This window comes from Mytilus trossulus, chromosome 2 (assembly GCF_036588685.1).
Source record: "Mytilus trossulus isolate FHL-02 chromosome 2, PNRI_Mtr1.1.1.hap1, whole genome shotgun sequence".
Lineage (NCBI taxonomy): Eukaryota > Metazoa > Mollusca > Bivalvia > Mytilida > Mytilidae > Mytilus > Mytilus trossulus.
The window spans coordinates 6,050,160-6,075,705 of NC_086374.1; the positions used below are offsets into that span (position 1 = coordinate 6,050,160).

A 25,546-nucleotide genomic window follows, 5' to 3' on the forward strand; every position below is an offset into this window, starting at 1 on the left:
AAATTGAGAATGGAAATAGGGAACATGTCTAAGACCCAACAACCCAACCAAAGGGCAGAAAACAAGCAGAAAACAACTGAAAGCCACCATTGGGATTTCAACATTGCTAGAAAATCCTGCATCTGGAGGCATGCTTCAACACTACTTTTACTCTGTCAGATATTCTAATGTATGTCCTAGGTCATGTTTTCATCATTGTCATCTTAATGTTATTTGTGATTTGGACATAGTGTACAGTGGTCTTATTTTTGAAGACTTTCTGTTGCCCTTTACATGACTTTTTTTTATTTGTGATCTTTGGATTGCTGTCTCTGTAAGGTATAACCTTCACTTTCTTGCTTTATAGAAACTTATATCAGTTACCATTTTTCGACTTCAAATCTCTGTGTATAATTTTGGTTGGAGCTTCTTCATGTAAGTAATTCATGCCTAAAAAGAAAATATTTATAGTAAGTTATTCAAACCTGCACTTATGCTATGAAACATATATTTACAATAATTAATGTATATATAAAAATATGCATTGACTGTTTTAGAGTAATTTTGAACCTATAACAATTTAAATTTACAGGAAATAATTCCTGCAGGTATGAGTATACATTTAAAATAAACGGTTCATAACTATATAACACATGTACCATGTTAACAGTAAGATATTATCATCTGTTCTTAAATTCTCAGAACAATAAATACTTTTTTCTATCTCTAATTATTGTATATTTTGCTTTAATATGAGAAGATATATAATGTTATAATAAGTATCATAAAAACAAAATTTCTTCAATCATTTTGTCATTTAACTTTAGCAATGAATCCCAGTATTTGATATTATAATTTTAAATTACCCTGTGCAATTTCTCTGGCCCATCTTACAATGTGGGCAAAATCTAACATATCTTTATCATTCTTCAGATAATCATATAGAGATCCATTCTTAGCAAATTCTGGAAAAAAGAAAAGAAATGTCACTTACAACATGTAATGTAAAAGGAATAGACCCGTTTTGTTTTATAGGATGCTTTTTCAATGATAATTGATGAAGAAATATCTATTAGACCAAAACATTTAGACTTTTAAAAATGTAAAAATTCATTGTATAGATTATAGTGCATTGCTATTATGAAATACGAATACTACTTCATCTATGTCGAAAACTTTTGTCACTAAGGTTTCAAACACTAGCTATCTATTTTAGAACGATTTAGAACGACATAAAGCTGATATTTTTTTTTTAAAGAAATGATACATTTATATTTATATTCCACTTCTTCATCACTGATATGTTAAATAATTGACCTAGCTCATACAAACCTGTAACAAGACAGAAATTTGGTTCTTCATCCACTGCTCCATAAAACTGGATAATGTTTCTGTGACTCAATACACTCAGTACTTGCGCCTAGAAAACATAACAAGTTAATCATAACACCACAGATAATAACAATGTAATAAACTACTGACAAAGATTTCATCAATGTCCAAAACTATTTGTTTTGCCCAAAATCAACGAATGTCCATGGATGACAGTTTTCGTTTGACAATTTTTTTATGGGTTGTTAAATATTTTGGTACATTAAAAAATCTATACACCATTGTACACTGGTGACTGTGTGTGTAAAAAAGACTTCAAATAGTGTATATTTAATATATATGTATTACCTCTTTATCCAGTACTAACAACTTTTTAACTGCCACAATCAAGTTTTCTGACTTCCATCTTGCTCTGTATACACTTCCAAAAGTACCCCCACCACACCTTTCATAGAATTCTAGATCTTCAAAATCTATTTCATAAAATGCTGCCATATCCAGTGAACCTCCTCACATACTCATCTGTAAAACAAAATATACTATGTAGGTTTCTTCAGTCAGTACATGTAGTATATCAAAAGTCAAAATATCATTGTATGTTCATGTTCATTTTTACATATATACGTTTTGTATAAATGTTCCTAAGAATATGAACAACCAGATGCTCCGCAGGGCGTAGCTTTATACGACTGCAGAGGTTGAACCCTGAACGGTTGGGGCAAGTATGGACACAACATTCAAGCTGGATTCCACTCTAAATTTGGATTGTGATTAAATAGTTGACACAGCATAGGTTTCTGACACAGAATGAATGTATTCAAATGAACTTAAAATTTTTGTTTTCTCTTAGAGCAATTCACTATGCTGTTGAATATTAATCCTCTCAAAAAAATGTTTGAAGAAATTTTCTTTTTATTTATGAAATTTCAAATGAGAAAAATTGAACCCAATTTTTTATTCACATCCCCCTTTCCCTTATTCCAAAACTAATTTCAATTAAAATATTCTAATGGAGTTTGCAACAATTACTACTCATTTAAATACATCATAAAATATTAAGATGTAAAAAAAACTGCTTGTTATCACTGAATGGTAAAGATTATTTAAATTTACCAGTTGGTAGTAAAAAGTGAATATACATTGTATATTGTATATAACAAAGATTTAAGTTGATTCTGGACAAAGAAAGATAACTCCAATTAAAAAAAATTCTTGCAGATATTTCTTTCTTACTATACTGAACAAAGAAAGATAACTCTTAATTAAAAAAAAATTTGCTATTTCACAATATTGTGAAATTAGATATTTCTTGCCATTGCACAATACTGTGCAATTGAAATGACTTGCTATTGCACAATACTTAATATAATAATTTTAGATCCTGATTTGGACCAACTTGAAAACTGGGCCCATAATCAAAAATCTAAGTACATGTTTAGATTCAGCATATCAAAGAGGCCCAAGAATTTAATTTTTGTTAAAATCAAACTTAGTTTAATTTTGGACCCTTTGCACTTTAATTCAGACCAATTTTAAAACTGGGCCAAAAATTAAGAATCTACATACACAGTTAGATTTGGCATATCAAAGAACCCCAATTATTCAATTTTTGATGAAATCAAACAATGTTTAATTTTGGACCTCGATTTGGGCCAACTTGAAAACTGGGCCAATAATCAAAAATCTAAGTACATTTTTAGATTCAGCATATCAAAGAACCCCAAGGTTTCAATTTTTGTTAAAATCAAACTTAGTTTAATTTTGGACCCTTTGGACCTTAATGTAGACCAATTTGAAAACGGGACCAAAAATTAAGAATCTACATACACAGTTAGATTCGGCATATTAAAGAACCCCAATTATTCAATTTTGATGAAATCAAACAAAGTTTAATTTTGGACCCTTTGGGCCCCTTTTTCCTTAACTGTTGGGACCAAAACTCCCAAAATCAATACCAACCTTCCTTTTATAGTCATAAACCTTATGTTTAAATTTCATAGATATCTATTTACTTATACTAACGCTATGGTTCGAAAACCAAGAAAAATGCTCATTTGGGTCCCTTTTTGGCCCCTAATTCCTAAACTGTTGGGACCGAAACTCCCAAAATCAATACCAACCTTCCTTTTGTGGTCATAAACATTGTGTTTAAATTTCATTGATTTCTATTCACTTTAACTAAAGTTATTGTGCGAAAACCAAGAATAATGCTTATTTGGGCCCTTTTTTGGCCCCTAATTCCTACACTGTTGAAACCAAAACTCCCAAAATCAATCCCAACCTTTCTTTTGTGGTCATAAACCTTGTGTCAAAATTTCATAGATTTCTATTAACTTAAACTAAAGTTATAGTGCGAAAACCAAGAAAATGCTTATTTGGGCCCTTTTTGGCCCCTAATTCCTAAAATGTTGGGACCAAAACTCCCAAAATCAATACCAGCCTTCCTTTTATGGTCATAAACCTTGTGTTAAAATTTCATAGATTTCTATTCACTTTTACTAAAGTTAGAGTGCGAAAACTAAAAGTATTCGGACGACGACGACGACGACGACGCCAACGTGATAGCAATATACGACGAAAATTTTTTCAAAATTTGCGGTCGTATAAAAATTGCTATCTAGAGACACCACAGAGCCTGAATCATTTAATAATTGTGGGAAATATTGACTCCATCTCAGTATTAAGAATTCTACCATGTCTACAATATAAACACTGAGCATTTGTTTCTTTTAAAATAAAAATTCCCCCTGTATGCATTTGTATTTCCCTGGAATCCGATATTGATTAGATTTTTCAAAATATCCACCAATTTATATATACATTTTGTATTTTCCATCATTCAATTCAGATTTATTTGGTGTAAAATTTTCACATCCAATCTCATATTTGACATCCCAGTAAAACAGACCCATTACAGCGACACTTCTGTAACAGTAGATACATGTATATGGAACTTCAAAATATAGGAACCGAAATGGCCCCCCATTCCCGTAATGTGAGCCTCTCTATGTGGTTTTTGATTAGTTGGCTTAACACATTGAAGGGGACATTGAAATACAGGGCTCCTGTCTGTCAAGTTTTAGCCCTGTCATGTGTACAATTCATGCCCATTTTTGTGAAACTTATATCATCAGCAATGTCTTTTACACCTGCAAAATAAGTCCAGATCTTATTTTTTTTAACCAGTTATGCCCCTAGGAAATATAAATTATAGTGAAATCCCATTGCAATAGACCACTTTCGAGTTCATCTGTCACTGGAAAAAATTGTCAATAATGCGCGCCTTTGTGACGTCATTTACCAGCATTTTGACCAGATAGAGGGATCGCCTGCATCCCTGCACTATTAGCGTTCATCAAGCGTCTTAGTGATCGTCATTGTACAGGATAAATTAGAAATAATGTTTGTTTTGTAAGTACTTAATTACAATTCCCTAATGACAGCAGTGCTGATTGTCAAATATTAGAATTTGATTTGATGATTAATTTGTGTAATACAACATTATAGTTTTCTTGACCACTAGCTCTCCTTTAGGACGGAAGTGACCATGCCCCTTAACGCACAAATGATGTTCACTAAAATCAGAGTTTTTGACGGAAATGCATCGAACTCTAACATGTCTAAAGTTGTCTATTGCTCTGAAGCTTTTAATTCTCATGAGATATAAATAAAAAGGTGCTTATTTTTAGTTATTGCCTTTAAATCTTGGATAGATAAAATATGTGCAATGCAGGGAACATTGGAAATATATTGAAAATAAAATAAACATTTGTACATAGATTGCAAAGTTTATTTATCATGTTTATAAGCCCAAGAATTATCTCTCTATTAGGGAGCTACCATTTGATTTTTATGGGGGGGGCTAGGGTGTGAAATTTGAAAAAAGAATTTTGAGTAAAAAAAAAGTCAGGATGAGACACTCGCAAAAAAAAAGTCAGGACGACAATTTAGGTAAAAAAAAGTCAGGATAAACTAAAAAAAAAAGAAAGCAGGACCGAACATAGTGAAAAATAAAAAGGCAGTACAGAGATTACAGCTAAAAAAAATGCAGGACATAATTTTTCATCCATGTTGCCTGCTTGGCGCCAAGGAATATCACCAAGGTTTCTTTTTTGTGTTAAGATTTTGATGTATATTTAAAACTGAAAATTCTAAATTAAGGAAAGGACAATTATACACTGTTATCGCTGTTAATTTTTATTTATCTGAAGTTCATTTTGGTAAATTCAATGTAATTACTGCAGTACATATGTATAACTATAGAATTCTTAATTATTTAATGAAAAAATATAAGGCCTCTGCAATAAGTTTTTCTAAACTTGCCCAATTGGACAAGAAGTTTCAAAACTTACTTGCGCAAAAGTTAAAATGTCAAATTGATATTTGTTTTTATCTTGTTTCCCTGATTTTTGTTAATTACATGCACTTTGATAATCGAAGTTGAAGTAGATTTTTTTTCTGCAGAATTATTTCACTTGTCCTCCGGAGGAGATTGATATGGCTTTTACTTATATCCAACCTTTCCTCTGGTATAGACAATCAGACAAGCCTTAATGCCTAGGCCTGAATATCATCAAGATAACAGTATAAGAGTTGATGAATATCAATTCAAGAGGCTCACAGGTACAAAAAAATCAGCAAAAAATGAAACATTTGGTTTTTTTCATTACAAATTTTATTTATTACACTATTACAATGTAGTTATTACTTTAAGATATATGGTACAAAAAAATCAACCCAAAAATCGATAAGTTTTGGCCCCAGGTGACTTTAAGAATGTTTATGTCATTGAAAAGCTCAAAATTATCTCCCTTTGGTGCAGAAATGACATTTTTCTGCAATAAAATTGAAATACCTTTTAACACATCAGCGACCAATATTTTTCATTATTGTCAATATTGTTTTCAAATAAGCTGTACATAAACTAAATAATTGTAAAATTTATGGGATTTCTGTAATAGACGTATTTACACTTGTATACAAATTTGTCCGCCATTACGTAGAATCACACAGGTTCCCGTAAACTTTGACATAAAAATTCAAAACATTTGACGTCACAATAAATCAAAGCCTTAAAGGCTGTAAAAGCAATTGCTGCCATGTTAATGTTTTGGGGACCTTTTTTTCATCCACATATATATAAGAATTAAACCTGACAGTAGTGTTGTCTAGTGAGAAGTAAGAAGGTTTTAACTTTATATCAACTAAAAACTTAAGCAGAAAGTCATTTTTAATATGTTTTATATTTCACAAGGAGACAACACGTTTACCAGGCTAAAGTTGGGGTCAAATATACATGTGCTGAAACATATAACTCAAAGAGAAATCATTATGGATTATCCCCTAGTAGTGTTTGTAACTGAGCAATAATTTCCTTTATTGATTTAATTTTAACAATTTTCATAATTAATTTAAATTTAACCATACAGTTAAAACATTTCGACTTTCCAGACGCAAATGTTGATAAACGGGAAAGAAATAAAATATCTTACAAGACATAAACATGTTAAATATAAATATTTCAGCTTACTAAAAATATTTTCATAATGTTACTTTGTCATCATTTCTTAAAAACTAAGTCCCAAACATTATTTCTCAGTTTGATATGTGTCATCATCATGCGGTAAGATAACTATTATTCTCATGCAATCCCAAAAAGAGGGGCCATCACAGACAAACATGACATTAAATCGTCATTATACGAACAAGAACAAACAGCTCTTTGTTTGCTTTGATATTTATCCAATTTTCAGGAAACATTGTGAAAAATGATCTTCAATATTTGGAAAACATGTGAAATAAAATTGCAAACACGGTGGACCGTCGAGGGTCAACAAACGTAGTAGACTCGTCTATTGGAAAGACGAGGATAATGGTTTCATCATTTGTCATGCATACCCAGTTTTGATTATGATATCCAAAAAGGATGTACTTTTTTAAATGTATGAAACTAGAAAATTCCAAATTGTAAATATCTCTTCATCTGGACATGGCATCTACAATGTATCACGTTTGGACGGGTCCTTATCATTAGTACATGTAGTAAGGTGATCGATAAATCTTACGCAGTTATGACAAAAATGGAAAACAAACTTATTGTTATAATGTGTTTTTCGTTCCTCTGAATTATTTGCGCAAACAAATCAACAAAATAGGTCAGTTAAGTTTGTCTATTTTTAGATTACAGGTAATCATTTGACACTACGTATAACCTGTGTAGTGATTTTGATTTTACGATAAATTTATGAATGAAAGATAATTTTATGAATGAACAAGAGCACCTGACCTCTTTCTTAAAGAAACACCAATTAAACATATTAAACCGTATTTAATAAGAGATAATTTAGTCAAATTTTCAATACAAAATCAACTACTGAAATGATTTCATATTTTGTTGAAACATCGTACGAACGTAAAACGGAATCGCAGGTATAAAAATGCACTTTTTTCACTCGGACGTCTATGTTTTTTGATAGTCAAAAAATTGTCCCCCTAAATACAAAAATACATCTACAAGAACATATGCTGAAACTTCTTAAATCCACTAACGTTTTTCAAAAGCTTCAAGCTATGTATTGCATTAGAAAACATACATAGGTGTTTAAGAATGACAGACCAGGAGCCTGTTTAACAAAATACTATGGCTTGATCTGGGCGGAGTCTCTGATCTGCGTCACAAAGATGGCCATACGTGATGGCATGAAAGCAATTGCTTTAAAAAGTGATTGTTGCTTGTCGTCAAAAGGTAATTCGGAGGCGATCTTATGTCATTTGGAGACAAAATTCAGCTTAATACCAATAGTGTAAATACGTTTATTAGGTTATTTTTTTATTTTTATGTTACCTATATTTCTCCAATTAGTTAAAAAAAAAACAGTGACCCCATATTTTTATTTTATTTTTCTATTAGGTATAGGATAAAGTTAATTTATAGAAACAAATTGGCAAAATCCTATATTAAAATAAAAAAGTTGATTTATACCCGCAAACCCCCTTAAATGGTTTTTAAGCAGGTGTTTACTGAGTTTGGCCATAAAATATGATGCATAACATTACAGAAATAAGTCAAGGCGCACAATTTGTGCCTGAAGGTATAACTACATGTACAACTTTTTCTGAAAACAAACTTCTGTCAAATGGTCAAACCAGTTATTGCATATAAACAAGATGAAAAAAGAGGGCTGACTATACTATGGCCAAAGCGACTCAGAGGGATTCCAGGGCCATTTCAGTCATCACCCTTGAGCACTTTGGTCAGGAATTTTTATTTTTTGGCGTTAAATTTATCAACTCACTACACTCGTCAGTGTATATTGTTTTCTGCAATACACCCTCATAAAATAGTCTGGTTGTCAACCTGCAAATGCAAATGCCTGATAATTTATAAGCCAGGTTAATTTCCCGATTTTATGCCTGATTTGTTATGTCAGTTGTTAGGGCTGTAGACTACGTGAACGGTTTGGCTTCTATATAAAGGCATGGCTTTGTGGGTTCTATAGCTCACGCATATTTGTAAAATTCACCATTTTACATTGATCTCCACATATAATACATGCACAAAATAATGTTTGACAGCTTACCAAAGAAAGTTTGTACCCTCGCACCTCACGTCTTTGTAAATCAGTGTATTTAGGGCGCTTAAAACAGTAGAAATTTGTAATGTATTCTTAAGCGTTCATTTGATTTAGAAAAAAACACCTTTTGCAACACTGGAAAATTAATATTTTTCATGAAAATTATGACTTGTTATTCTTTCTTTAACATGCAAAAAAAAATATTAATTATTTTTATTTATTTATTTTATCAAAGAATCCTTCCAAAAGTCGTAAAATTTATTTACGGTACCGACTGCAACCAATGTAAACAAACAGGAACCATATGGCATGCCTATGTCAGGACATTTAACAGTACAATGAGGAAGATAATAGGTTATTTACAAAAAGTAAAATACTGGTAAATATGTTTTCATAAGTGTGTGTTTGTTGAAAATGGATGTTTAAGCTCCATATTTCAGAAAGTATATCTACTATAAAATAAAATTGAGAAAGGACATGGGAAACGTGTCAAAGCAACAACAACCTGACCATAGAACAGACAACAGCGAAAGGCCACCAATGGGTCTTTAATGTAGCGAGAAACTCCCGCACCTGTAGACGTCATTCAGCTGGCCCCTTAAAAAATATGTATACTAGTACAGTGATAATGGACGTCATACTCTGAATTATACACAAGAAACTAAAATAGAAAATCATACAAGACTATTTTAAACAAAGGCCAGAGGCTCCTGACTTGGGACAGGTGCAAAATTGCGGCAGGGTTAAACATGTTTATGAGATCTCAACCCTTCCCCTATACCTCTAGCCAATGTAGATAAGTAAACGCATAACACTATGCACATTGAAATTCAGTTCAAGAGAAGTCTGAGTCAGATGTCAGAAGATGTAACAAAAGAAAATAAATTAAATGACAATAATACATAAAAAACACTACTAGCAGTTAACTGACATGCCAGCTCCATACCTCAATTAAACTGATTGAAAGATTATGTCTTCGTCATATGAATATCAGGCACAATCCCTCCTGTTACGGGTTTAGTATCATTCTATCATAAAATATATGAGAAGAACCTAACCTGTGTCATGCAAACAACTGCTTTTTAAATAAATGTGTTTAATTCAGATGCAAAGACCCTAAAAGTGAATCAATATTAAAGCCAAAATATGCAATCTTTAATGACCTAACAACAATATCTCCTTTTAATAAGTCTGTTTAACTGTTTTGTAAGCTGTTGAGGTGAATCCTGACATTTTTGTGCTTTGTAAAGAATATTACCATAAAAGATTTGATGTGAAATACCTGAACGTATAAGATGTCTGCATGTATAGTTATATTTACAAATTATTTCCTTGTACCTTTGATAAAATTTATTAAATGTTTTGACTGGTTTGTGATATCGAAAACCCTGGTGTAATAATTTTTCAGTGATACATAAATTTTTCTCGCTAAAATCTAATACACTGTTACATACACAAGCCAATCGTACAAGTTGAGATATATAAACACCATAAGGTGGTGACAAGGCAACAAGACAATTTAAAAATGAAAGAAGATAAAGGGATACTATACAATGGCACAGCAACTTAATGAAACAATCAACTAGATGGCATATTTTGATAAGTCTACTGTACCACACACTTTCCAACTATGCAAACTGCATACCTTTAAATGAAAAGCTAGATCTGATATTATTGGTTAGCTACATTATGTATGTTATTATTGTATTGTTCTCTGTTACTAGTCTTTTGTCACATTATGCATATATTATGTATTGCCATAGCATGTTTCATATGCTTTTGCAAATAAAATTCATTCATTCATTCATTAATGTTATGAACCACATCTACATATTTTGGCCTAGATACCTTGACATTTAATATCTACAATAATAAACTGCACCTTCTTATTTTGGCCTAGATATCATGACATTTTTTTATCTGTTAAAAAAAGAACCACATCTATTTTTATTTTTGCCTAGATATCTTGACATTAAATCTCTAAACAAATGCACAAAATCAACTTACATTTGTATTTTGGCCTAGATATCATGACATTTGAACTCCACAAAAATTGACTACATCTACTTATTTTGGCCTAAATATCTCGGTATTTAATCTCCACAAAAATGAACCACATCTATTTATTTTGGCATAGGCATCTTTTAAAACATTTTATCTCAACAAAAATGAACCACAACTACTATTTTTTTCCATAGACAACATGACATTTAATCTCTTCAAAAAATGATCCACATCTAAATTTTATGGTCTGAGCTATCATGACATTTAATCTTTACTAAAAATGAACCACATCTGCTTGCTTCTTCCTAGAAATCATGAAATTTAATCTCCAAAACAATGAACCACATCTACTTATTTTTTGCCATACAATGTAGATATTGTGGCATTTAATTTACACAAAATGAACCATCTCTACATATTTTTTCCTGAGATATCATGACAGTTTACCAGTATGGAAAATGGGAAATATCTAAGGAGAACACTGTATACTATTATTATTATATTTTAAAAAGGAGACAAAAAAGTGCATTACAAAATTTTGACAAGATATTCAAATAAGTCAACATGTCGCATATCAAGGGTGCACCACATTTTGTTATAGTTATTGGCCAATCAAATCAGTATATGTCATTTAATCTGCACAGCGCGAGATGACCCAATAACCCGAACTCCTACATCGTTCGGGTTATTGTGTCATCTTGTGCTGTGCAGATTAAATCCCATATACCGACTTGCTTGGTCAATAACTATAACAAAATGTGGTGCACCCATTAAAATAAGCAGCTACACTGGTTATTCAGTGTGCACCACATTTTTGTATTATTTCTTCATAGACAGAAAAAATATTACAGTCATTAATAAATGACAAATTTGCTCAATACAGTTTCTTTCATAAATTTCATGATGATTGGCAAAACAAAAATAACACCCCAATTTGGCAAACAAATTATTAATGTCAACTAAGCCGAACATTAAATCCTATAAGAAGTCTTCTGGTAATTATATTGTATTATCTAATTGTTTACTGTGTTTAAAAGAAAAAATACATGTATCAATATTATTATTATAGCTTCAAAAACAATTGTATGGCAAAATGAAGATAAATATACGATTGAATAACTTCTACAACATTTGCACAAGAAGTCGTCATGAATTTTTTATGGCAATTGAAAGATCTTGAAAGTATAAAAACAATCACATTCATATCATATTTTCATGTGTCAGATTTTTTATATTATGACTTTTAATTAAGATTTTGCATTTTACCTTAAATTGTATTTGTATTTTCATAAACGATGGCCACTTGGGTTGATTGGGAGGAATAAGAAAACTTATCTGTACATTTTCAGAGAGGTTTTCATAGCAGCAAGAGGTTAAGCTATCTATAGAACCAGATTTAATCCACCATTTTCTACATAAGAAAATGCCTGTTCCAAGTCAGGAATATGACAGTTGTTATCCATCCGTTTGATGTGTTTGAGCTTTTGATTAGGGCATTTTCGTTTTGAATTTTGCCATTTAATTAGGGAATTTCCGTTTTGAATTTTCCTCCAAATTCTGTATTTTTGTGATTTTACTTTTAAATGATAGTAAGTTTGAGCTCGTTACATCTTTTTCGAGATTAATGCACAAGACATGCTTTGTTAACTTAATACTTCGGAGATAAAGTTTCTAAAAATAGCGAAACAAGCTAGTAACATAGTGACCTATCTTTTCTTATTTCAGTGTTCTTTGTATTATTTAATGTTTAAATGTCGATAACCTTACACTGATAAGCATATGTTGAGGCTATGTGGGAAAGATTTTGTATTCGTTAGTTTATCCAATATGCCGGCATTGTAATTGTACAAAAATAAACTGTTGCTATTTTGAAATAAATGTATTTTTTATTATTTCAAAATAAGGCATGGTCTATTGAAATTTGAATCAATTAATTATTTGAATGGGATACTGATACTAGTATACAAGTATTGAAAGCAGTTCAGAGAATGAATTACAAATACAAATACAAATATTTTATTGGCACACACACAATTACGATAATTGGCAAAGGCCCATATTTCAGTGCATAACAACAACAACAATGAATACACTGCATACAGTTACTAGAAGTTAAATATGTTATAATTAAGAAGCTAAAATCTCGTTTCTATGCACCAGACATTTATATACATAAGAACTAGTCACTTTCAGGACTTTTAAAGAATTACTATATAATACAACTAATAATATTTAGCTGATTTTCACTACAACATGTAGGAAGTATATTTAATATCTTATTTTTAATGTTAATTCTATAGTTGGAAAAAATTTCAAATTTCAGTAAAAAGTAATTTTCATCTTCTATCTCACCTGATTTACATACATTACAAACTCGTTCATCAGTGGGTAAACCTTATGTCCTAAATATCGCCCCTTTTCGATAGCAAGATTGTGTGCACTCAATCTAATTTTACACAGAGATGACCTTTCTAATTTATTACTTAGAACATCAACATAAGAACTACGCTGCTTTGAATTATGAAATTGTTGGTAAAATTTAAATTTTGATGAATCATGATTTTTTAATGATTGATCCTGTGTGCACTGGTCAATCAATCGTTGTTTAATACTTGGTAGATATTTTTTAATAGAAAATTTTCCCCCAGCTAGGTTTGAAAATCCTAGATTGTTAAAAATAGAATAAAGTTTCTTTGTCCAGGGGTTATTTTTTTCAGTTGCCAGAAAAACTTTGGATATAAGTGTGTTTTCAGACCTTAAAATATGATCATAAAACTTAATACAAGAAATTTACACGAATTTAGGCTTGCCGTTTTAAGCTATGACAATTTACCCTCGTTCTCTAGTCTCTAGGTTGCTATGATGGGTGAGCTATCCAGTAAAGCAAGTTCATCATGCTAGTAGCGACACTTGATTCATCTTTTTTAATTGTTGAAAACATAGCGATCAACTCTTCTATATTATGTACTCTGTTTTCAATCCATATTTTCTTTCTTATATAGGAATCCACGTGGCTGCACTTTTGATTTTACTAGTGCGTTGGCAGCATTGGTTTAAGATCGTTTAAGTTTGTTGAGGAGCTTTCCTGGGATTTCCGTTGAACATCCTTTGTGCTTGTTATCCACTGGAAACCATATGTAAATTATACTAGTTAAGGGCATCTTTAATTGGAATTTCTTAACGTTTTATTTTGGTGGCTACAGTAACCTTATATAAAAGTTGTATAAAAATGCTTATGCAAAATCTAAAGCTATCATGTCGGTTTATAATTTATAGTTTTTTTGTAAATGTTAGATAATGTAAGTCGTGTATTGCACGATCTCTTACTTCTTAAGCCATGTTGGAATTATGTTAGTACTTGATATCTTTCGAAATGTTTCATGAAGATGATGGATATTTCAATGTGCTTGCAGATGATGTAGGTAGGATGTAGGTTAGTAATACAAGCCTGTCGTTTGATGGTTCGTTGCGTGTAACTGTCGTGTAGATTTCACAGTCTGTTGGTGTTTGTCCAAGAGACATTGATTTGTGAAACAGAACCGTCATTGTTGCATCTAGTTAATGGCTAAGTTCAGTATTCTGGTAGAGTTGCTCTTTGATTTCTTTAAAGACTTGAATTCTTCGGATTCAGTCGACGATATCCCTGTTTCGCAAGTACCAAACCAGTTCAACGAAACTCTTAATAGTATCATAACAGAAAATGAAATATTTAATTGTATTAAAGATTTGAAAAATGGAAAGGCTTGTGGAGATGACAAAATTATTAACGAATATATTAAAAGCACATGTCATATTTTTATGCCTATATATGTTCAGTTTTTTAATATTGTTTTCGATTCCGGTAAAATTCCAGAAGCATGGTTAGTTGGTAACATTATTCCATTTTATAAAAATAAAGGTGATACAAAATACCCAGAAAATTATAGACCTATCACAATTCTGAGCTGCATGGGAAAGCTTTTTACATCAGTTCTGAATTCAACTATCCACTTTTTTGGAAAATTACTTATTGTTAAATGAAAATCAATCAGGATTTAGAAAAGGTTATTCAACCATAGATAGTATTTTTGTCCTACATATTCTTTTTGAACTATTTAAGATGCGAAAGAAAAAACTTTTTTGTGCTTTTATAGACTTTGCAAAAGTCTTTGACACAGTTTGGCGATCTGGTTTATGGCAAAAACTTCTGGAGAATTTTATCAGTGGAAAAATGTATGATACCATTGTAAATATGTAAAGAAACATTAAATCAAGAATTTTTGATGGAAGTGTATTTTCAGAGTATTTTCCGTGTAATGTCGGTGTACGGCAAGGCGAAAGCCTCTCACCTTTATTATTTTCACTGTATATTAATGATCTTGAACATTTTTTAAAAGAACAAGATGTAGAAGGGTTAAAAACAGTATCCGATGATATAGAAATTGAGCTAGACTACTATTTAAGATTGTTTCTGGTTCTGTATGCAGATGACACAGCTCTTTTGGCAGAGTCAAAAAATGACTTACAAAAGCAGCTTGACTCTTTGTATAACTATTGTGAACTTTGGAAATTGAGGGTTAATGTAAATAAAAGCAAAATTGTAGTTTTTTCAAAAGGTAGACCATTATCATATATAGAATTTAAATATAATAATACTGTTTTAGAAATTGTAAATGAGTTTACGTACCTTGGTGTTATTTTTTCTAGAACAGAAAGTTTTTCTATGGCAAAAAAGGCACAAACAGAAAAAGCCACACACGCTATGTACGACATATAGAAAATTAATAACAAAACTAAGAATAAGTGACCATAATTTAAATATAGAAAAAGGCAGACATACAAATATTCATAGAGAGCAGAGATTATGCCTTAAATGTAAAACATTAGAAAACGAAAAACATTTTATATTAGATTGTAAATTAAATATGGAACTAAGAAATAACTTTTTTAACAACTTGTATTTTAATTTTTCTGTTAAAGATTTATCTGATGAAGAAAAGTTGATTTCTATACTCAATCCATCAACACCATCACAAGTAAATAAATTGGGGTCCTACATCAAAAGGTCATTAGAACTAAGGACAGGGGACAATAGAATAGTTACTGTAAATGGATGATTGTGTATATATATATATGTGAAATATAGTTATATTGTTTATTATTTTATATGTCACAAACTTAATGTTTAAAGTTTATATGGCAATAAATATTTGAATTTGAATTTGATGTTATCCTCAAAGGTCGAAAACATAATTTATCTATAGAATGCCAACTCGATCTTTTCGATAAAATTGTTAAGCCTATTTTATTGTATGGAAGTGAAGTTTGGGGAGTCGGCAACATTTCTGTTATTGAAAGGGTCCACCTTAAATTCTGTAAAATTTTGTTAAATGTAAAGAAGTCAACGCCAGATTTCATGATTTATGGAGAACTTGGAAGATATCCTTTGGAAATTGATATCAAATTGCGTATTTTAAATTACTGGTCGAAACTTATGTGTGGAAAGCAAGAAACACTTCCTGTTATTTTGAATAAGTATGCATATAAAAAGTATGGGATGAGTATTCCATGGCTTAATAATATAAAATCTATTTTAGATAGTTGTGGACTGTCATATGTTTGGAATACACAGTACTTTGTTAGTAATTGTCACGGAATAGAAGTTCCTTCATAATATTAATTCTAAAAGGAAAATATATTCTGGAATATTATTTCCACAGGAAAAAATATTACAGTAAATGTTCCTAACAGAATAAATGGTATAGGATATTTGTTCCAACAGGAATAGATATTATGACAATGTTTATAACAAAGTTTCCATTGGAACTTCTGTTAGGTGGAACAAATATACGTTGACAGTTATACATGGTTATATCATAAGGTTAAAGTTTGTGTTGTAGACCAATTCAAACAAAATTGGCAGTCTATCTTATTAGAATCGCCAAAAGCTATTAATTATCGTCTATTCAAAGATTATGCTGAAAGAGAAAATTGTTTTAAGATCCTAGATGATAAAAACATTATTACTTTTTGTAGATTCAGGATACTCAGTCATAAACTTCCTATTGAAACTTGAAGGTGGAAAAATATACCTAGAGAAAATCGAACTTGTAAACTTTGTAATTCAGGAGATATTGGGGATGAATTCCACTATATTTTTAATTGTTCGAAATTTAATCATGATAGAGAAAAAAAATTGAAACCATATTAAACATATTGAAATTTCATGATTTGATGAATACTAGAAACATCAGTATGTTGAATTTATTAAACTGATAAATAAACAGCTGGACTCTGAGGGGAAATATTGTTAAATATTTTTTTATATAATATTGTATACATGCATAATGTGTTTTTTATATTACATGTAGCTGGACATATTTTCCCAGTTGTAGATCATACATTTGTATTAATTCTGACTTTATGTTATATTATTAATGTTTATAATATCTCTGTACCATGGATTTTGGTTTATGAGAATAAAGATATAGGTCTGTCACACTGCTTTTAAAAAGCCTTTGATAAGGTTTTTTTCTTTGATTCAGCACTTCTACTCCATTTCACATTTATATATTAAAATCAATCATTGTCTTGAAAATTATTTCCGAGATCTGTTAGTTGATTGAAAGTTATGATTCAGTTTGTTTTATTTTGTCAGCTGTCTCATTTGTTGTAATTCATTGGTGTTTTAAAAGTGGTACTCCATCTGTTTCTTTTCATCTGCATTTTAGAAAAGAAAACATTTTTGGGGAGTTTGGTTTGTCGTTAGGTGCACATATGTTTGATTTTAGTTCTAGTAACATTTAAGTGTCTATTTGTGAATTAGTTGTTTTGTATATCAACCTTAACATTGCATGTGACTACCACTTCATGTAGAGCCTCCAAGTATAGCTGTGATGCCAAAAAAGCAACTGCGTATGATCATATGATGTGCGTTTATATATATCTCAATTGTTTACTAACACAGTAGTATAGTCTCTATCCTCATCTCTGTACATATCAGTTGTAGTTTTCTAATTAGTTTGATTACAAACCTGCTAATTAAGTCTGAAGACCTGGTCAGTTTCACAAAGATACACGTGTGCTGGCATGGAATTAGTTTGATAAAAAATATATTTTGAAATCAGTGAATTGGAATTCCTTTGTTACCTGAAGATTGTGTGAAACATTATCAAAAACTATTTTTGTATTTGTGTGTTTGCTTTATTAAAAGATGCAAATGATGATAAGTGTGCATTGTTAAAAAGGACAATACATTAACAAAACTAGGTTCAGGTATGTTTGATAATGCATGAGATAAATATGTTTTCTTCCTGCATCAAATTAGTATTAATTCACTGATAGAAACAATGATAAATTATGATTTATCCTATTTTTTTCAATTTTACATCCTTTCAAGATTTCAACCTTATATCTATGTTGCTTGCTAATATATTTTTAAACGAAACTTTTTATTATTGTGAAACTATAAAAGATAGTTTTGATTTTATTTATAACTAGGCGAGTTAATTGTTATTAATATTTATTGTTTGTTTGAATTCAGAAATTATTACAATTCTTAAGAAGGAAGTTTGCTAATTGCGTTTTGGTTTCTGTGTGCTCTTTCTATATTGATGCAAAGCCCACAAATATTTGGCAGTATTTTTTTACAGCCAGAAGAAAGCATACATGAGTCATTCCTTTATTATAAATTTCACTAATTGGATTGATTATAATTGACATTTTCACAACAAAGACGTATATCCCTCTGTTACCATAGACTACAGTTACAGACATCTTGCTATGACGTATAAGCACGTGCAGTAATCATTAATGATTGCGTAATAATTTTGCATCAATGAAATATTTGATCTGTTTAAAAAATACCAAAAGGTCAATTCCATTGCGTCTGCATGGACAGTAGAACGCCAACGAAACACTCGAAACCATGTCCACACTAAACCATAATTTGTAGAACGTATGAAAGTAACCCAGTTAGTTGCTTGGTTGACATACAAGAGGTTGAATCACATATTTTTTTTATTCTTTGGTTTGTTTAAAAGTTGTTTTGTAATGATTTGATTTCTACACTTTAAACAAATGAAAATATAGCTATATGACCGTCGACAGTCATCAGAGGTCACTGCGTTGGCTAATTAAATGACATCTAGACTAAAGATAACTTCATATGTTACGACCATAAGTAAAACAAAAAGAGAAAACAACAACAGTCACAGTTTAGCATAAAATAAATATGAATGATAATGAAGACGATTTTAATTTATTTGATATCATACTACGACGGGTTCGTTCATTTTTTTCTCTGACCAGAACTTTCGTTTGCATGCTCATGTGATGTTCCTACAGTACTGCAGCCTTAAATTTTGCTGTTACAACATCATTAAAAAATAAGGAAATGTGAATTAATTGTCATTAAGATAGCTTTATCCATAAAGACAAAAAAGAACGATGTAACAAATTGCAGGTCACCATACGGCCTTCAATAATGAGCACAACCAATGCTTTAAGTAAGGTATAAATTGTTTGGAATACTAGTAAAACTCGTTTGAATTATGCGTTATTTTTATGACTTACAGATCTTTTTCATTTCAGAAACAAACCACCTGCAAAGACATGAACAGGATCTATAATAAAGCAATGCAACTCCGTGGTCACCCGTTCGTCATCTTAACATATGAGGAACATCACTAAAATGTGAGATATATTTGAAATAAGATAAGGGAGACGGATTTATATAAGTCTTTCTTGTTTCCGAATCCCTATATTTATATTGTATTATTATATTTCATGCACTTTTTTTTTTAATAAATATTGTTTAAACTAAATAAGATAATTGTTGTCATACTTTTTCATCATAAAATATTTGGTAGGAAAGTATAAGCTCTCTATTGCTTTACCAACACACTATATTCGTTTTAAATAAGACATCAACTGCACATGCATGGTTGATAGTTTTACCTAGATTTTTAATACAAGACAAGTCAAATATATATCATTCGACGCCTACACGTGCATTTCGGTTAGCAAAGGGGAATTTGACATGACAGTTGGTCTTGTAACACGCCAAATCTTCGTCTATACTACAGAATGTATTTATTATAAAAGTATGTTACTGAACTATTTATCATTGGAATGCGTTTTCTTCTTAACAATTGTTTGGTATATATTGTGTTGTTATCGTTCGTCAAAATACGAAGTCGGATAAACAAATAAAATATCATAAATTTGCTATTATTTTTTTCAGATTTTTGTGTATATGTACTGCATGTATATTTTGCTAAATTATGAAATAGTTTCTTGAAAAACATAATCTCAAACTGGAAGTAACCGACTTTTTTTTAATGGAATACAGTTTGTGTGTTTTCAGTGTCAGAAATTAATCCGCAGGAAGAGACGACATCTTTGTAACAGATTCCTACGTATAACACACTTTGCTTTTTGTTTCAGACTTTAAACATGGATGACGAACATGATTTTTTATACTCGGCTGGACAAATAGAACAACTGTTAAAATGTGCAGTATGTCTTGATAGATTTACCAATCCAAAAATATTACCATGTCAACATACTTTTTGTTCTACTCCATGCTTAGAAGGACTTGTCCATCCGATCACGAGATACATTAAATGTCCAGAATGCCGTGCAGAACATCGTGTACCGTACGAAGGAATAAGAGGATTTCCGAATAACATTACTATTCAAGGATTTCTTGATCTGCGCTCTCAAAGAAACCAAAACAGGCACCAAGAACAAACGGGAGGAGCAATTGGAAATGTAGATCAGGGACATCACAGGGCGAATACCGCAGCGGAAGCGGCAGCAGATGCCGCAAGTGCATATATAAATGCCGTCGTTGATGAGCAGACACCCGCAGTAGCTGCGGCATCACGAAGTGGTTGCGCAGTTTGTGGCCGTGAAGCGTTTTTGGCTCGATGTGATCACTGTGACATGATTGTCTGTGTTTCATGTCAAAACTCTCACACGGAACAAATTAAACTAGATATTGTCCGTCTGACGGGACAGATAAGACGCGGTCTCCCTACTATATCTAACGCTATTAGTAGTATTGAGAGAAAGTCTACACAAATTCGACAGAGAACGGAAGCTATCAAATCCGATATTTCAGAAGCAACCGAACGTTACATGAATGAAATTAGAAACAGACAACGTCTTCTTAATGGTGAAGTTGAAATGTTTTTGCAAGGAGAGACCAGATCTTTGTCAATGCATGTTGAAAATCTTGAAGTTGAAATAGCGAGTATTTCTAGTTTTAGTGATACGACGGATTCGTCTCTAGCTCGGTCTCAGGCAAACATTCCTATTCGGGATTTAGTCGATATACGAAGACAATGTGTAGAATACATGGAAGCCTTAAGAGGCTACGAGAATGGAAATTTCGAGGTTCCCAGAGAGCGATATCTACAGTTCATTGTCGAAGAAAACAGACTGCTAAATGCAATAACAAACTATGGCGAAGTGGTTATTTCCAATGTTCCACCAGAATCTGCAACTCCGTCAAGAGAAGAATCGCCCCAAGATGCACCAGCATCACAGTCGACACCTATCGTAACTTCGTCACCAGCAATACCAGTTTCTTCGACAATATCATCTGCTATGACTTCAACGCCTTCGTCGATTTCGACGTCATGGGCGCCTTCAATGGAGGCAGTAGATCGCGCAATCGCTTTGATACGATCTGGAGGTCGAGATGATTTTCAAACACCAAGTCCCGGACGCTCTCTGACTCCAGAATTCAGACCCCTTCCACCAAATGGTGGCACAACACATCGTCGAAGTTTACAAGAGCGTAGGCGACATCACATGACTGATAGCAGAATAGCAGGTTTGTTGAGTGGCAGTGCTCCTTCCGTTTATCATCGAACAGCCACTCAGCCAAGAAGACAAAGAAGTTTAACCACAGGTGCGACATTAATGGATATACATGGAGCATCTGGATTTTACCAAAGGCCAATGCAACACTCAATTGAAGAAGAAGAACCCGCACTCGTTTATGCTAATGCGCGTAGTCGGACTTTTGAAGAAGAGGAAGGTCAAGAGCCGGGACATCAATTGTCTCGTGTTAGTTCGGCTGAAGCGAGACTTAGATCAAGGCCTGCTGTAAGATTTGATATAAATGGCTCTGGAGATTCGGATTCCGGAGAAGACCCAATTATGAATTTGCAACGTGTGTCTTTTCAAGGAAATGAAAGTACAATGGTTTCTGAGGCGATAAATAACTACCAGGACAAAGGTCGGGCTATTATAAGGTTCGGAACAAGAGGTAGTGATGAAATGCAGTTCACATGGCCACGTGGTGTTGCAGTTTCGGGTCGTGATAATACAATTCTTGTTGCAGACAGCAGCAACCACAGAGTGCACGTTTTCGATTCAGTAGGACGCTTCACTAAAACTTTTGGATCATACGGTCAAAGTGACGGCGAGTTCGATTGCTTAGCTGGTGTAGCTGTGAACACTTTCGGACAAATAATCACATCTGATCGCTATAACCATAGAATCCAAGTATTTGATCACAATGGAACGTTTCAGCATATGTTCGGGGAGGAAGGTGTAGACAATGGTCAACTCCTGTATCCTTGGGGCGTTGCATGTGATAAAATGGGTTTCATTTATATATGTGACAAAGAAAATCACAGGGTACAAGTATTCCAAGCGAATGGTAGTTTTGTTCGTAAGTTAGGAGGACTTGGGCATAGGTTTGGTCAAATGGAAAACCCTCACTATCTAGCGATAAGCCCCGACAATCGCATCTATGTAAGCGATAGTAGTAATCACCGGATACAAATCTTTAGTATGTATGGTGACTTCCTGTTTAGCTTTGGATCGCCAGGAACTATGCAAGGACAAGTCAAGTTCCCTAAGGGAATTGCTATTGATGACCAAGGCTTTGTTGTGGTGGCGGATAGTGGCAATAATCGTATTCAAGTGTTCCATGGCGACGGACGATTCTATTGTATGTTTGGGACTTATGGGAGTGGAAATGGTCAATTCAAAGGGTTAGAAGGTGTCGCCATCTTAGCAAACGGAAATGTGGTTGTTAGCGACCGGGAAAACCATAGGATACAAATTTTTTAAAGGATGCAGCTAATGTATATATAGTTTTTGAGTAGAAAAAAAAGACTCATCATACAAATTGTGAACAGCTCGTTACACGACAATGAGCTATGAGTTGTACGACCAATTGGTCTTGAAAGCATAATCATTTTAAAAAATTGTCATATTTAGTGCTATCTGAAATTCATTTATTGAATCTGGGTTTTTTTACAAAATTATTATAAATTCATTGTGATATTTGTACATGTATTGATCATACATAATAGTTGAAGAGTTTCGAGATTCATTAAACTTAAACTGTAATAACCCTAAGAGGCTATTTTCCGAGTGCTGTAAACATATTTCAATATTGTTTCCCGTACATTCATACATGCATTTCAATACTAATAATTTGAATGGTAAATTATGAACATGGAAATATCCATGCCATTCACATTTGTGTTTTCTTTTTTCATTTATTCATTTATTAATTTATGATTCGTCTATGTAAAATTTATAAAACAAAGGGAAAATCATTTGTATCAAATTGTACCATATCAAACACTACGATATGCATATATAGTAATTTAGAGGCCTATAAATCAAATCTTAGCATTCGGAACATAAATTTCGTTCGAACTTTTGTTTTTACCACACTGAAAGTAGCAGTGTCGTCGTATATCGTCCAGGCAATGTAATAGTACGTTTGCCACTGAGTGTTAACCAAACCACGGTCTATATAAACAAGCTTTTTAAACGGATCCTACTCCGTCTTTGAGTTTGTTTATTTCGCGCAAAGCTTGCAAAAGTAGACTAGAATTCATGTTAGGAATATATTGATACTTTTTTGCTGCCAGTTTTTTGCTTCAGTTTTTTCCCCCCGTTTTTTATTCCTTTATAAGCGATTTTTTTCTGTTCTACAAGATTTTGAATATATTTAAAAGCGGTATAAATGAATTGTCAGCAATGTGCTGTACAAATTATGTGAAATATGGCCAATACTTCTGTATTTATAGTCTTAGGGATATATTAGCTAAAGGTTGGAAAGAATACCTGGCCACCAGGCAGTCACGTTCCTCTTGTGCAATGCTCGAGGTGCAATGTTTTACAATAGATGTTTTATGATTTAAGTTTATGTATTGATATGGTTTTTATATGCAATGTAGAATTAGTTTTATTGAACGTGCTCACCATTTATTGAAATTATTTAATGAAGAACCTTAGCACTAAATCAGTGTAGATAACTTTATTTTAGTACACTAGTTCACAGTTTGTGTATTTTCAAAAAAAGAACAACCAATGTTATAATAATTAATTATTTTTGAATTGGAATATTTTCTTCATGTGGACACTTTATTTAATCAAGATATAGAGCTCACCATCTGACGTATACAAGGCGTAGAAAGTCGAAAAAGTCAAGACATTAGGACCTTTTTTAGATCTCAACAATATGGCAAAGCTGTTTATGATATGCTATGTCTATACAATCTTATGATCATTAACAAGCTTCTGTTAAAAATTCAGGATAAAGTGGCGGATCCAGAATTTTCATAAGTGGGGGCACTCTGACTGACCTAAGAGGGGGCCCGCGCCAGTCACGTTTCAGTGATTCCCTATATAAGCAACCATTTTTTTTCAAAAAGGGGGACCAGGCCCCCCCCCTAAATCCGCCTATGGGATAGTTCGAGAAAGTTATTAAAATTAAACCTTGAGAGAAGCTTGTTTATGAAACTTAGACAACAGCAAAAGTAGGCGAGCCACTGGTAACGCAGAACACTTACGATTTTCTTTCTTAGATATAGGTTTTGATATAATAAATTTATCTAACAAGAAAACATTAATTAAGATTTTTCACTTTTCTGTTGCTCTATATATCTGTAACGGTTATTGTGGAGACATATTGACATACATGTTTGACCAGTCATTATACAGTATTAAATTAAACTATGTCTATTCTGTGCCAATTCTTAAAATGCTAATCAGATGTATTTTTTTTTTTGTGTTATTTTGTTTTTGTTATTAAATTATGATGTGTTATCGTTATTCTGTGGTCTGTCAGATTGAAGTGAGAGGAGATATCGGACAAAATGCCAATGGTCATTAGACGATATAACATCTGCTTGCAAGTCCGCATTCACAGCCACTTTTAGGGGCATCAATATTTGTAAATAAGTAAACTAATGGAAGGATGAATACGAAACAAAAGATAAATTGCTAGTGCTGCACTACTGTAAATAAAAACAAATGTGATGGGATAGGATTATTATTGAGACAACTACTCTTTATTCTACATCGGCTATAGCTATAAGGGAGGGTTGATATCTCTCAAAACATGTTAACCCAGCCGGATTGCTGCGCATGTCCCAAGTAAGGAACCGCTGACCTTTGTTAGTTTAGTTTGAAGTTCATTGTCACTGAACTAGTACACACATTTTTTAGGAGCCAGCTGAGCCCCATCTCCCGGTGTGGGATTTTTCTCGCTGCATTGAAGACCCATTGCTGGCTTATGGCTGTTATCTGATTTCTTGGCTTTTATTTTCTATGAAAAACATGTAAAGATAAGTGTCTGCTGCGAAAATAAGAGCAATCTGACTTACGTTGCAAGCTTCAATTATAACCTATGCAGT

At 32.3% G+C, this 25,546-nt stretch overlaps 2 protein-coding genes across 3 annotated transcripts in view; one reads left to right on the forward strand and one right to left on the reverse strand.

The window, feature by feature from the left end:
* The window catches only part of LOC134706362 (mitogen-activated protein kinase kinase kinase 20-like), a 46,240-nt gene extending 37,241 nt beyond the window's left edge, over positions 1 to 8,999 (reverse strand). The window contains exons 1-5 of the mRNA XM_063565243.1: positions 8,892 to 8,999; positions 1,660 to 1,833; positions 1,312 to 1,399; positions 846 to 944; positions 364 to 429 (exon numbers count right to left, since the gene is read on the reverse strand). Of these exons, the coding sequence (XP_063421313.1) occupies positions 364 to 429; positions 846 to 944; positions 1,312 to 1,399; positions 1,660 to 1,806 (400 nt within the window). The 5' untranslated portion in view covers positions 1,807 to 1,833; positions 8,892 to 8,999. The remainder of the gene's footprint in view (positions 1 to 363; positions 430 to 845; positions 945 to 1,311; positions 1,400 to 1,659; positions 1,834 to 8,891) is intronic.
* A 156-nt stretch (positions 9,000 to 9,155) lies between these two features.
* LOC134706363 (RING finger protein nhl-1-like) lies at positions 9,156 to 24,962 on the forward strand. 2 transcript variants are annotated; one of them, XM_063565245.1, is made up of 3 exons: positions 9,156 to 9,264; positions 19,461 to 19,562; positions 20,316 to 24,962. In XM_063565245.1, the coding sequence occupies exon 3, from the start codon at positions 20,325 to 20,327 to the stop codon at positions 22,959 to 22,961; it is 2,637 nt and encodes an 878-aa protein (XP_063421315.1). In that variant the 5' UTR covers positions 9,156 to 9,264; positions 19,461 to 19,562; positions 20,316 to 20,324; the 3' UTR covers positions 22,962 to 24,962. The 2 variants fall into 2 exon arrangements, with proteins under 2 accessions (XP_063421315.1, XP_063421314.1); XM_063565244.1 differs by lacking the exon at positions 9,156 to 9,264 and adding an exon at positions 17,812 to 18,143.
* The last annotated feature ends 584 nt before the right edge of the window (positions 24,963 to 25,546 follow it).